The sequence below is a fragment of the Haemaphysalis longicornis genome, unplaced genomic scaffold (genome assembly GCF_048455015.1).
Source record: "Haemaphysalis longicornis isolate Haplotype H1 unplaced genomic scaffold, Haemaphysalis longicornis Haplotype H1 scaffold_3, whole genome shotgun sequence".
Classification (NCBI taxonomy): Eukaryota; Metazoa; Arthropoda; class Arachnida; order Ixodida; family Ixodidae; genus Haemaphysalis; species Haemaphysalis longicornis.
The window spans coordinates 118,967,514-118,983,098 of NW_027526335.1; the positions used below are offsets into that span (position 1 = coordinate 118,967,514).

General features: G+C 45.3%; 2 protein-coding genes across 3 annotated transcripts in view; one reads left to right on the forward strand and one right to left on the reverse strand.

Moving 5' to 3' along the window:
* Window positions 1-7,240: 7,240 nt before the first annotated feature.
* On the reverse strand, window positions 7,241-10,821 carry LOC144175398 (uncharacterized). The gene is made up of 2 exons (XM_077704480.1): window positions 10,805-10,821; window positions 7,241-7,997 (listed from the first exon to the last, which is right to left on the reverse strand). Exons 1-2 carry the CDS (start codon window positions 10,819-10,821, stop codon window positions 7,241-7,243), a joined length of 774 nt encoding a protein of 257 aa, XP_077560606.1.
* A 3,519-nt stretch (window positions 10,822-14,340) lies between these two features.
* The window catches only part of LOC144173398 (retinaldehyde-binding protein 1-like), a 45,038-nt gene continuing 43,793 nt past the window's right edge, over window positions 14,341-15,585 (forward strand). The window contains exon 1 of one of the 2 annotated variants that reach the window (XM_077701844.1): window positions 14,341-14,492. The gene's annotated coding sequence lies outside the window, so the exon portion shown is untranslated. The remainder of the gene's footprint in view (window positions 14,493-15,585) is intronic. The other variant, XM_077701845.1, reaches the window with a different exon arrangement.

Sequence of the window (15,585 nt, forward strand, 5' to 3'; positions counted from 1 at the left end):
TGTGTTAAGACTGTTTAACTGAAGGGAAGTTTTTGCCCATAGTTCCTCCGTCTACTACAGGGAGTCAAGGACGTCCACTGCCTTCCAAAATGTTTTACTGCAAAACCATCATTAGCTTACCTCTGCCTGTTTCGCAGGGAACTCGTGAAGCGTGCTCAGTGCATCCTCCTTTATTTTCCAGCTTATACATCGCTCGTGCAAAGGTTGATTCGAAGCCAAAGGAAGGGGCGACGCCGAAATCCGCCGAACAGGCATAGGCCCAGCAAAACCCTTTGAGCTCTGCCGTCGTCAACCGGTACTCCGGCAAAGTACAAAGAGCACGCCACTGCTTGACAACATGTCGTGGGAATTAGTCAGGGTTGCCTAACCTTATAGTAAATGTTAAAGATTACGCCTAACGCCACGCTTCACGGTCAATAGTCGTGGATTCGTACCCGGTAAGCGAAGTGCTCACTGTACGTCAAGCTGGGGGTACGGGTTTACATGGTAAGACCTCCAAAACGTTTACTGACATTCTCGCGTCGTTATGCCTTAATTTCTAAATTCCGAAACGTACTCTACAGTTACCCGCTTTAGTCAGGAAAGTGTTACCTAAGAGTAGGACACATCCAAAGTTGTCTATTGGTCAACAGCTGATAAGAAATCTGAATCCGTAATGTAAAATTAGTGGTCGCACTTCGAAGGATAGCAAGGTTTTACACTCCCACTGACTACTCTATCTGCACTGGAGGAGAGAGCAGCGCTTTATATGGAGAATGCATGCCCCTTTCACACTGCAGTTTGTCGTTGGCTCAACCAATTTGTGTTTCAGTTATATTCCGCAGCCTTGAAAGCTATATTTCCACCCGTATCATGGTTAAGAGAAAGCTTTATTAAGCGCAGCGCTGCGCGCGCAGCAACGTTCTCGGATGAACCAGATTAGCTGAGCGCCAGCCGGCAGAAGTTGATGCGTGACTAAAGCAGTCGCACCGAATTGTGCGCTTTGTTGGCCTGCGCCAGGCGTACACCTAGTCAGAAAAAGCCGTAAACCAGTTTGGGTAAGGTGACACGTAAGTTTCAAGGGAGGCGCTACTTTCGTTTCGTGGGCGACAGAGACCGGAGAGAGGTGGGGTGGGCCTCGCGCACTACACGGAAAGCCCGCAAAACCTGTGACACAAGAAGCCCAAACGTGCGGTTGCACGTAAAGCGCGCGGCTCCCGCTAGCGTACTAACCGGTGTGGAGGTGCAGCGCTAAAGACGGTCTTTTCGGAGCCACGTCTCACGTTAAGACTACGCGTAAATTATCCGGATGAGCTTGCAATACCACCCGCACGTTTTACACTTGGAGATTGCATAGCATTTTTTTTATTTATGCACCTAACTTTTCTTCCCTTTTTTGCACCGAACCCCCCGCTACAAGGTACGGCGGAAGCTGTGGCGAAACGAACATTTTCCGCCTTGTGGTTTCCACCTTAAAGAACAACAATGTGCTTGCGCCGAATACTTACTTTTTGCCGCCAAGTTAAGTAGCGCGGTCTAGATCGTTAAAGTTGAGAACACGACCGACCTCTCTGCTATACAGAGGGCGTATTTTGCCCAGGAACTGTCCCCAACTAAGCGTACAAAGCTCTGCTGCGCTTGAAAAGAGTGAGTTACCGGCTAAGGCTAGGAGAGGCTAAGAAGGCGTGGCTCAATCGAAACAGCTCGTGTCAGAAGTTATGATTTTAGGCAGTGGCAAAGGCTCGTATTGAGTTGAAATGCTCGGATGATGTTTACATACATACATACATACATACATACATACATACATACATACATACATACATACATACATACATACATACATACATACATACATACGTACAGCCGGTAAAAGGCTTGTCTATAACACAGCTTTCGTACTCTCAGCCCTGTCCTGCCCCGCCGGAGCGGGATTTGAATAAAACTACTGCGGAAATATGAAGTCTTAGCCCTTCGCTTTTGCCTCCGACATGTTTGGAACGAGTATGTTTCGGCAGTTTTCGGGTGTAGCTGGTTGAAGTTGAAATCGCTGTTATAGACAAGCGTTTTACCGACTGTACATACATGCATACATACATAAATACATACATACCGTGAAACCTCGATATATCCAGCACGGGTACATCGAATTATTGCCTATACCGAACACTTTAGATATCACGCAGAAAATTACATGCATTTTTAATTTTTATTTTGAATTCGGACGCACATGAAATGGGTATATCGAACTCCGCCACCCTAAACCGCTCGCGCTCTGTTGACAGCCGGCGAGCTTTCCCGCAGTACCCTCGGGGGTAGCGGTGGCACGAGGGACGTTACCGACTGCTGCGCATCGTTTGCTCCGATGGCGCTACTTCAATGTAGCGGCGAACGCAGGCCGCTGCCTGGCCAGTTGCCGCACCTACTCGCCCTCGATAGTGCAACCTGTGCTACGATCGGAGTGAGGCCTGTCTCACCTGTCGTACGTCGTGGGGTGGGTGATTTAGCGATGGCTGCAAACGTAAAAAAATGGACTAGCCTGACTTTCGCCGAAACGTTGGAGGCAATCCAGCTGGTCCAGAGTGGTGAAAAGAAGGCGAGCGTCGCAGTAGCTTTAGGCATGTCATGAGGCAAATGGAGCAGTTTGCGGATGAATAAGGGTGACATAGAAGCCAAGGCAGCAGCCAAGGCAAAACCAGCACTCTGGAGCGCGGCGTGTGCGCAAAGCTGCCTTTGAAGATGTTGAGAAGTCGCTGCACAAATGAGTCATCGAAGCAAGGGCACGGTGCTGAGCAACGAAGCATGTGCATTGATGACTTTGTTGGCGTTGACGACAGCACCGGAACAACGGCGGAGTTGACGGACGTGGAGATCGTAGCGGAGGTTACTACTGAGCGGACAAACTAAAACGCTGCCGAGGTTGAACCCGCAAGCGCTGATAGTGCCCCGCTCTTGAGTTCGACTGATGCTTCAGCGGCTTTGGCCCTACTGCGCCGCTACTGCACCGCTATAGAAGGCACCGGAATATCGCATGTGGAAAGTTTGGAGTACGTTGACAAAGCCGTGTTTAAACACGCCACTGCCAACAATAAGCTGGCTACCCTGCTGCAGCACTTTGAGCCAAAAGAATAAATACTTTAAAACTCTAAGTGAGTATTTACTGCAGGATATTTATTGATTTGTACCAGTTTATGACGCGTTTTTTACGCGATTTTATATATCGAATTCAGGCTATATCGAACTATTTCGCGGGCACCGCGTTGTTCGATATATCGAGGTTTCACTGTAAATGCATACATACATACATACATACATACATACATACATACATACATACATACATACATACATACATACATACATACATACATACGCACATACATACATACATAAATACATACATACATACATGCATGCATGCATGCATGCATGCATGCATACATGCATACATACATACATACATACATGCATTCATACATACATACATACATACATACATACATACATACATACATACATACATACATACATACATACAGACAGAAATAAGGGTAGGCATTTAAAAAAACCTCGGAAAGCAAAGGGGAGGATGTCTTTCCAAATTCCAAAGGAATTTGGAAAGACAGAAAGTGGAGAAAAAATTCCCGCCGGGTAGGATCCGAACCCACGACCTCCAGAATACCCGTCTGGTGCGATGCATACATACATACATACATACGCCCGTACATACATACATACATACATACATACATACATACATACATACATGTATGCATCATCACCATCATCATCATCACAAGCCTATCTACGCCCACTGCAAGGCAAAGGCCACTCCCAATATTCTCCAATTATCCAGGTCCGGTGCTAACTACGACCAATTTATCCCCGCAAACTTCTTGATCTCATCTGCCCACATAACTTGCTGCCACCCCCTGCCCCACTTGCCTTCTCTAGGGATCCACTCTGTTACCCTCAATGACCAACGGTTATCTTGCCTTCGCATTACATGCCCTGCGCAGGCTCATTTCTTCTAAATTTCTACTAAAATACCCATGACACGCGTTTGTTCCCTAACCCACTCCACTCTCTTCTTGTCCCTCAATGTTACACCTATCATCTACCGTTCCATTGCTCACTGAGTCGTCCTCAATTTAAGTTGAACTCTCTTGGTGAGCCTCCAAGTTTCTGCCCCGTAGGTGAGTACCGGTAAGATGTAGCTGTAATACACTTTCTTCTTAAGGGACAATGGTAGGATGTCATTCATTATCTGCGAATGCCTGCCTAATGCACTCCACCCCATTCTTATCCTTCGAATTATCTCTGCTGCATGGTTGGTATCGGGGGTCACAACTTCGCCTAAGTAGATATATTCGCTTATTACATCCACGGCCTCGGCACCTATCTGAAACCGCTGCGCTGTCCCGAGGTTATTTATCATTACTTTAGTTTTCTGCATATTATTTTCAGGCCCACGCTTCTACTCTGTTTGTCCAGTGCCGTAAGCATGCTTTGCATTCCTCCCCCGAGTTACTTAACAAGGCTAAGGGCTGAGAGGTGAGGCCAAGAGTAGCTTCGCAATACCCATGATCTCTGGCTCTTCGCGGCCGTTGTTTCGGCACGAAATTGTGGTTGGGTAGCCGTTTTCGATGTTCTCGAGCATTGACCCGGCGATGTTCGTGCAGCGCTTCTTCTTTCTCGTGAGTCGCATGCTTCGTCGGCTGACCCATGTTCTGCTGGAGTGTAAACGATGTGCACGGCGCGGCGTCACGAGGTGTTGTGTTTGCGGACACGGCGACATGAATTCACCGTGCCGGCGCAGTGACCTCAGAGCTAGGCGAGGCTTAGCTCCGCCTACGCAGCTGCTGGAAGGCCGTGCCAGGTGCCTTGTGCCGGAAACGTTTTTTCGTGGTATTTTTTTGCCAACACCAAGAGACCAAGCTGAAGCTTAAACATCTTCGCTGTAAAAATGATAGCACACGCTGTTTCTGATAATCTCGCAACCATTATCAGCGCAGTCTTCAAAACCGGCATCTTTCCTGTAGAACCGAAGAGGGTAAAACTGTTGCTGTCTTTAAAAGAGGTGACTGCACGAAAATATCCGGCTATCGTGCCATTTCTTCGTCGCCATTTTCAGTAATGTGTTTGAAAAATTACTGAAAACTCCCCCGGTTAAATTCTGCAGTAAATTTCAGATGCTATAGGCTTCGCAATATGGTTTTTGTGGAGTATATTCCACTGACCTCGCTTTGTTATCTTTTACCAATAAGCTGAAGAAAGCCATTGATGCAAGCTACTATACAGGCGCTATATTTGTAGATTTCCGCAAAGCGTTCCACGCTATCAACCGCCATATTCTTTATATGAAGCTTGAGCCTAAGGCAGAATTGGTTTCGCACTAATAATAACAGAAAATTACTGAACGGAAGTGTGGTTGCTAGTCTGTGAAATAATAACTTCAGACACAAACTAGCAAAATATAGGAGTAGCCCGATATTCCATTCTCGGACTACTTCTTTTTATAGTGCAAATTTAAAGCGCAACAAATTCAGACAAAAGACGAATGACACAACGACAAGCGCCTGTCATTGTGTCATTCGTTTTTTGTCTATATTTGTTGCGCTTTAAATTTGCACTATGGAGTACCAACTAGCTCGAACCCTCACGTTGTTAAGTTATATTTCTTTTTATAGTTTACAAAAAGGAGCTGCCAACTTCTTTTACTACGTCAGAATGCTTACTGTATGCAGAACATGACAATTGCTAACACTGATAAATGCCTGCAATCGCTGTCACACAAACTAGACAGTGACGTGGACAGCTTGGCGGCTTGATGCTTCCATAATAAATTACAAATTAGTCATACTAAAACAAGGTTCGTTGTTTTTTACCTTCACCAATCTGTACACAATTTTATAACCCACCAGTATTTCTGAAACAATTTCAATTGAAGCAGAAGAAGAGGCTTCTTTTTGGGGCTCAGTGTGACTGTCACTTGAAATCTCTGTCGAAGGTTGCTTACCTGAGGAAAAAAATGGCTTACGGCATGAGCATTTTAATTAGTTTTCCGTAATAACGTTTCAAAGCCTACAATACTTTTGTTATACTGTGCTTTAATTGATTCCCTTATTAGTGCTGTACTTCATCCTGGGTCAAGACCTACAGCATCCACCTTGCCACCCTGAAATATGTAACCAAACTCAGTCTATTAGAATAGTTAACTGTTGTTCTTACCCCTGTGCTTTCCTACATGCCAACAGCCTCCTAATCGTTGGTAAAACTTTCGAATACGAGCTAGGTATTTCATTAATTAATCAAATCAACACTCAGCTTCCTCTGTTTATCATCTTTGAATGCAACCCAGTGAATCCTAACTTAAGAAGGTTTGCACGTAATCACAATTTTGTATTAGCTCCAATTCATACCAACAATGGGAAAAAAATTGCCTTTTTCACCGGAATACAGCTCTCGAATAGGGTACTACCGCCAATCGAAACCTGCCAATCAATTGGCGAATTAAAAAAAAAGGAAGCGAAACCGTTTTTAACATAAATGCCAGACCCTATTTGCGGTTAGTTTTTTATTTGTTTTATTTTTGTTTACTTTTGCTCTATGTAATACAGTCAAACGCCGCTACAACGAACGCTTCTACTACGAAATGGCCTGTACAACGAAGCATGCCATATGGCCTGGCCAGATTCCGCTGTTTCCTATGTATTGTGAACGCCACTACAGCGAATACCACTACAGCGAATTTGCCTGTTTAACGAAGGAAATTATGCGGTCCCAATCGCTGAATTGTTGTTTGATAACGAATACGGCTAGCCGCGCCCGTGGTAACGCGCAGCAGCGAACCGAATCCGAGCAACCGGGCTGCTCGGTATAGGCTCGGGGCTGCGTCGCCGATGGCACTCGCTAATGCAAACGGCCAGACCAAGGTCACCCCGGGCTATCTTTTAAAGAACTACAAAACTAAAAAGGGCGATAATGCCGCTGCACTGCTGCTCAGGGATGTAGCCAGCGGGAAACTTTGAAACTTTATTTCAGCTTTTCCACAACAGAAACAAGTCGGAAAAACTGGGGCAGCGAGAAAAAAGCAGTGTTAAGCCACCGCTTGACAGGCCTCGCCACCCGTTTTTGTCGGAAGTGGTCACAATTAACAACCAAACTTCGGTACATTAACAAAAAAAAATTCAACATAATCAATAGAAAAAGATATACACATATATAATAGTCACATGTTTTTGAGGGGTGTAACAATGCATCAAGAATCACGAATGAAATGACTACGGAGCATAGAAAAAAACATATTGGGCAAATCATGACAAAACGTAGTGTTCAGAAATTTAGGCAAAACATATCTGAGCATATACAACCCATAATTCGTTCTGCATCGGGGCACCACGAAAGTGTGGGGATTTCTTGTGGCATAAGGTGTGTCATGTGGCTGGAGTGCAACAAGGCTGGAAAAAAAATTATCATTTCTTTGCGTAGCTTTTTTACAAAAACATGCGAACCTGTAATCTAGAAAACGGTGAACAGGTACAATATTATAATTTAGATAAATTGGCCAGGTTGGGGCGTCGTATGATGCGTTGCAAATTGTGCGGAGCATGCGCTTTTGCAAGGTTTGTAGCTTTAATGTATTTGACAATGTAGTGCTGCCCCACACCAAAAAATAGTAAGTCAGACTAGAGTAGAAAAACGCATAATACAACAGAAGTTTTGTTTGCACAGGCAGTAGGTCTTTGTTCCGGAATGTGATGCCAATTACCCTAGAAAGCTTCGCACATGTCTGGGTTACATGGTCGTCCCACGACAAAGTGGGTGTGAACAGGACTCCGAGAGAGCAGAACTTTTCTACGTATTCAATAAGGGTGTCACCTAGGTAAAGGGCTGGTGGGTTTATTTCTTGCTTTCCTTTTGCATGAAAGATCACAGCTTTTGTCTTCAGTTTGTTTATTCTCAAGGAATTACTGGATGACCATTGCGTTAAGGATGTCAGGACCAGGTTCACAGCGCTAGCCAATTGGTATAAGTCAGGGGAAGAGAGAAAAATACTGCTGTCATCGGCATATATGATATATCTAGCCTCATTACTTACGTTAATGATATCATTTATGTAAACATTGAACAGAAGCGGACCCAAAATACTTCCCTGGGGTACACCGTTTGAAATTTTTATTGTATCTGAGGGGCATTGGTTAATTTCTACATATTGGTGTCGGGATGCCAAATAGGACATAACAAGTTTTGAGGCGTGACCCCGTACGCCATAGTGTTCCAATTTAGAAAGAAGTATGTTATGGTTAATGGTATCAAATGCCTTACTGAAGTCAACAAATATACCAAGTACAAAGCGCTGTTCGTCGAAGTTTTCCAGTATGTATTCTTTTTGAGCAAGTAAGGCATGTTCAGTCGATCTGTTAGGAGTGAATCCGTACTGACTACGAGTTATAACGAAGTTTTGTAGCAAGAATTTATGAATACGCCGATGGATAATTTTTTCAAGCCCCTTTGAAAAGAACGGGAGTACGGAAATCGGACGATAATTACCTAAAATATTTCTGTCACCCTTTTTTAAAAATAGCGGCTACTTTTGCAAGTTGCATATCAGATGGGAATTCCCCTGTCGATAACGAGGGGGGAGTTCGACCCCCCCTCCTTTCCCCCACCTTCCAAAATATTTTCCAGGCAGCGCGCGTAAGCCAGGGCTAGTGTTTCCTCCCACAAAACTCCTCCCCGGGAAGCCCACATGTTTCCTTTTACGCAGCCAGAGAGGGGACGGTTGCCTAATTGCGCCTTTGGCCCTCGGGGCGAAGAACACAATCACTGCGGGGGCGCAAACGCCTGCACAGAATGGCGGCGTGGCCCGACTGCGGTTACTAGGTCTTTTTAAGGCGTTGGCCTGGAGCTGAACCAGCTATACCTTCGGCCTTTCTTGTGTCGACAGACGCCGAATAGACAAAATAGGAGCGCGGAAGACATCGACAATTTCCATGTCGCCTCCTAACTTCCAGGTTGGGTGGCCTTCCTTTTCTTCCGCTCCCTTCACTGTTTTCCTGCCGGCGGAAAAGCAGTCTGGACCGAGTTTCGTCGTCGCAGTAGGGTCTGCAGTGTAATAAATAAAATGAGAAAAACAGGCACGGTACGTCAGCGTGGTCCCAAGTCCTGACTGGCTGTTCTGCTGTTCCCGCGAAGCACTTGCACTTTTTAGGGAGAAGAAAGAAGAAAAAGGGCGATCGGTGTGCAAATTTGGGATGAAACGTGTATTTGAGATTTTTTTTTTAGAATGACAGGGCGGTTGCGAGAAGGAAGGGACAAAGGGCAATAACGATTTGGAGGAGAGTTTTCGGGCTAGTCTTGGGGAGGTGGCAGCAGAAAAACGGCGTAAGAAGAGTCAGCCAAGTGTGCGCATGCGCGCACTGCCTGATTTCGGGAGAAGCGAGTCTTCCTGATCTGGTCTGTAGCGTGGTTGTTCGATTGTGCCGTGTTCGTGTTGCAGCGTCTTGGAATCGCGATGAGTGCAGGTGAAGGTGCAGGGACTAAAAAGCGACGACAATTCAGCCTCGATGAGAAGATGAAGATCATCAGTGCCGTGCAGAGCGGCCGGGAAAAAAAAAGGACGTAGCCGAGGAGTACGGTATCAGCGCAGCGACTTTGTAGACGTTCCTTAAGGACAAAAAAAAGATACAGGAGCAAGTGGCACAACATAAAAAGGAACCGTCAAGGAAGCGGGTCCGTGCAGCCACATTTCAGGATGTTGACGCCGCCGTCTACACGTGGTTTGCCGATGTACGTGCAAGGAAGATTCCTTTCAGCGGGCCGTTGCTGTGTCAGAAGGCCAAACAGTTTGCTTTCGCCCTCGGCGTGGATGAAGCGGACTTCAAAGCGACGAGCGGCTGGCTGAGAACCTTTAAACAACGACATGGCATTGTTTTCAAGACTGTGGCTGGAGAAGAGGCCGACGCACCGCACGATCTCGCCGACAATTGGCGTGAGTCCGAACTGCTGAGAGTGCTGCACGAGTACAGGCCGGAAGACACATTTATTGCCGACGAAACTGCTCTTTTTTATGAGTTGCTACCTCAGAAGACCCTGTGCGAGAAAACAAATCGCTGCAAAGGGGGAAAAAAGTCCAAGCAACGTCTGACTGTGCTGTTCTGCTGCAATGCAGTAGGGACTGAAAAGCTGAAGCCGCTAGTGATTGGGAGGTGGGCAAAGCCACGATGCTTTAAGGGCGTGCGTAGCCTTCACGTTGCGAACAAAAAGGCCTGGATGACGGCGGACTTTTTCCAAACCTGGCTTTTGCAACTGGAGAAAAGAATGCGCCTTCAGAATCGCAAGATTGCTCTTCTCATCGAAAACTGCGCCGCACACAACAAGATCCCGGTGCTAAATCACGTGGAAGTGATTTTTCTGCCGCCGAATTGCACGTCGGTGCTGCAGCCATTGGACCAAGGGATCATACGGTCCGTTAAAGCCCGCAACCGCACGACGATGCTGCAGCGAATTCTGCTCAACCTCCAACACAACATTGAAGGGCCAACTAGGATCAACGTCCGTCAGGCCATTGAAATGGTTACCGGCGCATGGTGGAAGGTGCCCGCCGACGTTGTGCGCAATTGCTGGCGCAGTGCTGGCTTCACTGATAGATGTGCCTATAGATGTGCCGACGATGTGCCGACGATAGACAGCCGATAGATGTGCCGACGATCGTGAGTCACCCATTTCGGCCACGGAGCTGCAGGAGTCCATAAAGATGTACAGTGCGTGTTGGACGCCGCATTGGTTGTCGGTGGACGACCAGGTCCTAATTTGCTCTGACCTTACAACTGACGACATCGTGGAGGCCGTCATAGAGAAAAGGGACGGAACAATAGACCCCGCGAGTAGCGATAAAGAGCTTGCAGAGGAGCCAAGCGTTACGACTACCTGCTTAAGTGATAGCGGCATTTGACGCGCTACAGATGTATATCTCGTCACTCCCTGACCTCGCGCCGCAGCATGCCGTGAACCTCGATAGCATCAGGTCGGTGGTGGTTGCGCATTCAGTACGTCATACTACTGTGCAGAAGAAAATTGTTGACTTTTTTTCGCCTATTGGAGCTTAAATCTGATGTAAATATAACATATAGGTTCGCTGCTAATTCTAATTATTTGCTTACTTTATTCCACTAACTACGGTAAAATGCATTCGCATTTTTCAGTTATTGCAAACTACAACAGCCTGCCCGATGAAATCGAAGCTCTATCATCTTTATCATCATTTAAAATGCTTCTTAAAAAGTTTCTTCTAGAGTGCTGAATGGTACATAACAGTCAGTGAAATTTTTTGTGTATTTTTGAGTATTATTCGTTGCACTTTTGCGTATTGTTTTTTCTCGCTGAATGTATGTTTGTAGTGCTGCACTGGGTTTTGTTCATTTATGTTACATTTCACTTTAATTCCTCCTTTTCCTTTTTGCTTCATTGTATTTTCTCATACTGAGTGAATGTAATTATGCCTGCTTTTGTTTCTTGTGGCATAGGGTGTTCAGAAATTTCACATAGATGCGCGGTTCAGTGTTTTCTATCTCGTGAAAATTCCTTAGGGTTCTTTTGAATATTACTATAGTTTTACATACATAATATTGCGTTTCCTGTTTTTCTATTTATCCTTTTTTTTCTCCCCCTTCGAGTCCACCCTAAATATAACACTTATTTTGTATTGCTATATTGTCAATGTTTTTTTATAATTTATATTACTACTCTGCAATGCATATAGCTCTATAATATGCTACTGTATGATATGATTCTAGCGGCTTTCACTGTGTTTTATTCTTCTATGTAATATTTACCCGAGGTTCCTGGTGCAGTCTCGACTATGGGACCCTCGTCTGTATAATTTTGTTTTGTAACCTTCATCTTCTTGTAAGATTGAATAAACTTCTGCTTCTTATATATGGTTATCTGCTTTGTAGGGTGTCAATTTATTGCATGACGCATATAGCGAAGTGACGTGTATAACGAACAATTACCACGGTCCCGCACGCTTCGTTATACAAGCGTTTGACTGTATTTCAACCTGCTAACAACCTTTTGCCGATGAAGCACTTCATCAGGGGTGGTTGCATACTGCTGCAAAAACGTGTGATTTCTTTTTTTTTTTTTCGCTCTTTCGAAGGTTTACCATTTTTTGACCAGCAGCCATCTGGCCGCTGCGGACGTGTGTTGAATTACCCTTGTTGCGTTCCTGTCTAATCTTCGCATTTGTTTGCTTTTTTTGTGTTCTTTTGTCGGATCCTTTGGTTGCATGCAATATATTTTATTGCTTGTTTTCGGTACAGCTGTTTGCGGGCTTAAATGATTTTCTACAATATTACTATACGAGGCCCTGATTCGGTCTCTGCATATGATACCTTCTTCTGTATACACAAGTTTTGTAATGCAGTTATTTGAAAAGAAACCACTTCTTACTTCTGAGCATATGCTCCTAAACTAACGCATTTATATACGCGTTTTTTTTTTTCATAAACTGCCGACGGGCAAAATCCACTGCCTTCCGACTGCGGGCTGCAGCATCTGATAGTTTCGACTGCTGAATTAGAAACTTGATGTAACCCTCTCCTACCAGGACGGCGGAAAAGCGCCTACAGTACTCCTTAGATAAAAAAAAAATAAATCAGAATTCCCCATGGGCAACCGGGAAGCCAACTTTGGGACTACGTGCTGATTTACCCCTGAAACTTAGTGACGTCATCGGTGACTGCCGTGGACTGTCGTGATGACACGCGGCACTTAGCGTCATTTCTTTGTGACTACGGGGTGAACAAGCTCTGTAAACATTTCCTTAACTTTACTCATGTGGGCTTGCTGTGTGTCGTTCTTGCGTGCGTCAGTTACTGTCTGCTTATCTGAGTTTTTTAGTGTTTGTGAGCGTTTTTGTATCGTTTGTGTTGTTCTTGATTCATTTTGTGCTCTTTTTTCGTCTTTCGTCCAATTTCTCACCTGTCATGTCCATATGGAATAGCAAGCCAAGCTCTCTGTCGGGCTGACTACTCCTTATCATTAAATGTATCCAACCTCCAATGGTACACATACCGACTAGCTCAAGCATACTAAACAAATCAGAAATGAAACAATCAAAGGTTATAAAAATAAAGGCTATACGATATGGATTCCGGCAGCGTACTTTCCATTAGCGTTCTCCCCACTGAAATAACAACTTCAAAACGTACTCCTTGAACGGCAGCTGCCTTGTGTAGTTTCTTCAATGCCGCATCTGTCTCGCTCACTGCTTATAGCTGCATACCTTTGGCTTGTATTTACCACAGTTGTTATCGTTTTACTTGTGTAGTTTTAACCCTTTGCCAAAACCTGTTCTAAGTCATGGTGTTAGGTGGTACAACCACGATCACAAGTTTACGGACCAGTGAAATGGAAACTTTAGGTTATTTCTCTTCGTATCGCAGCCCTAAAAACTGTAGAATTATTGCGAAATGTTGTATAACTACTGAAATTATGAAAACTACTGCACTTACTACTCCGTGCTGTGCTGCGGCAGAGAAATAAATCCAAATTGCTGCTTTCATGGTCCGTAAACTTCTGCTCTTAGGTTTACATGTCCTCGAAGGTATTAAATCCGATTTGGCATATACCATAGAACTGGATCTGTTACCTACTGTTTGGTAGCAGATAACAGTAGATTTCTCAGTGGCCTGTCTGGTGTAGCAAATCGGCCTGCCTGGTCGGTTTGTTTATTTGCACTGCTTAAAATATGATTTAAGTTCTCCTGAAAGCTGTAATGTCTGTTGATTGGCTTACACGGAGGATAGTAGGAGGTTGTTGTCACTTCTTGCGCTCGTTTGTTTGCGCAGTATTTCGTTTCTTTTTGGAAAAGGGTAAACTTTCTTAACCCCATTGAGCCAATAAAACGCCACACACACATACTTATATCGTATTTTCTTTACTTTAATCGGTACGTTTCAAGTAAGTAGTGCTAGGGCATCCCAACAAAGTGTGCCATGCTTCACTTACTTTTGGCCCAGAGCATCACCTAATATTTTTTTCTTTTACTATTTATAGTGTGTGCAGCGAGTACTGATACAGCAGTACTAAGCGGGATAAGCTTTGCTTTCCGGACACGAAAGGTCAGCGTGCGCAATTACTTCTCCCTGGTAATATTGGGGGCCATGGACAAGCGAAGAATGAAAAATAGTATTTCCCACAAATAAAAAACGGAAACTTTTGCAGCGCGGACTTAATCAACATACACCGAGATTGGGATAGCTCGTAGATCTTTTTTTCTCCGCAGCAGGCAAGGTATTCGACAGCTGGTTTCCGCTTGGACACAGGCCTTCAGCATGACGGCAAAGTGACGAGGCTTTAATAGGTATGTGTTCCCCTGACGTTGCATCGTACAGAATTCTCGTATAGGAGACAGTAACGTGGTCCTGGAAAACAACCGCCTTTGTAGAGATAAGCGGAGCGGCAAGCAGTGAACTTTCACAGTGTGGTGCGAGGAGTACCTAAAAGTAAGTTGGGGTTTACCCGTATCTTACGCATATCTATACTCACCGATTCGCATATTTTATGAGTACACATATTGAATATGCTTCGCGCGTATATTTGGTGGATGTACGGAAAGGTGCGCTGGCTAAATGTACACTTGAGAGGAGAGGAGAATAAACATTTGTTGAGCGTAAGTGCTGATGGCAAGGCAAACGCCCGGTGGAGGGCATCCTTATTCTGGGATACCCGAGCTGCAACTTGCCGTCCAGGCCCTCTTGACTAGTTCTTGCTGGTGCACAAAGTCCGGATCGACCAGACGAGCCATCCACTGCTAAAAAGTTGGGAAGGGGATTGGGGGTAGGTTTGGAATTTGTTGGCACTCCCATACCTGGTGGTATAGGGTGCCGGGTGTTGGACAGAAATTGCAAAGGGAAGGATACTGAGTTGGGTAGATGGAATGGAAGAGGGTGCTGTGGGGATACGAATTAGTCTGCAATCGCCGAAGAGTGGTGGCGCCTTCTCTGGTTAACCGAGGATGAGGTGGTTGGAATTTTCTTCTGCGGGGCGTATAATATTCCAGGACGTCCGAATACTGGAGAAGTGGGTCCGTGGTGGTGTCAGCGGAGAACATTCCGTCTCGGGTAATGGCTCGGTGTATGTACGCGCGTGCACCGGTGTGAGCCGCCTCATTACCGTCGATGGATTTATGCCCAGGAACCCAGACAATTTTCATCTCAGGTAGCTCGGCGATGGTTTTGAGAATGGCCAGTGCTGGTGTAGAGATGCGCCCCCACTGATAACTTCGACATGCCGCTTGCGAGTCAGTTATAGTTATCAAGCCCTTGCTGGTCGTGGCAGCCAGGGAGATCGCAACTTTCGTTGCAGCTTCTGTTGAGCTTGTACTTACAGTTCTAGCTATCATTTCCTCACCGGCCGCGTTAACAACGCAGGCGACGTGTGCTGGTTGATTTGGATATATGGCTGCGTCGCTGAATCTTGTTGTTGTGATATTTCCATACTTGGCATTCATGGCTTTAGCTTTTGCGATGCGGCGTGCCTTGTTATGAGCGGGGTGCATGTTTCTTGTTATCGGAAGAACTCGAATGTGCTGTCGAA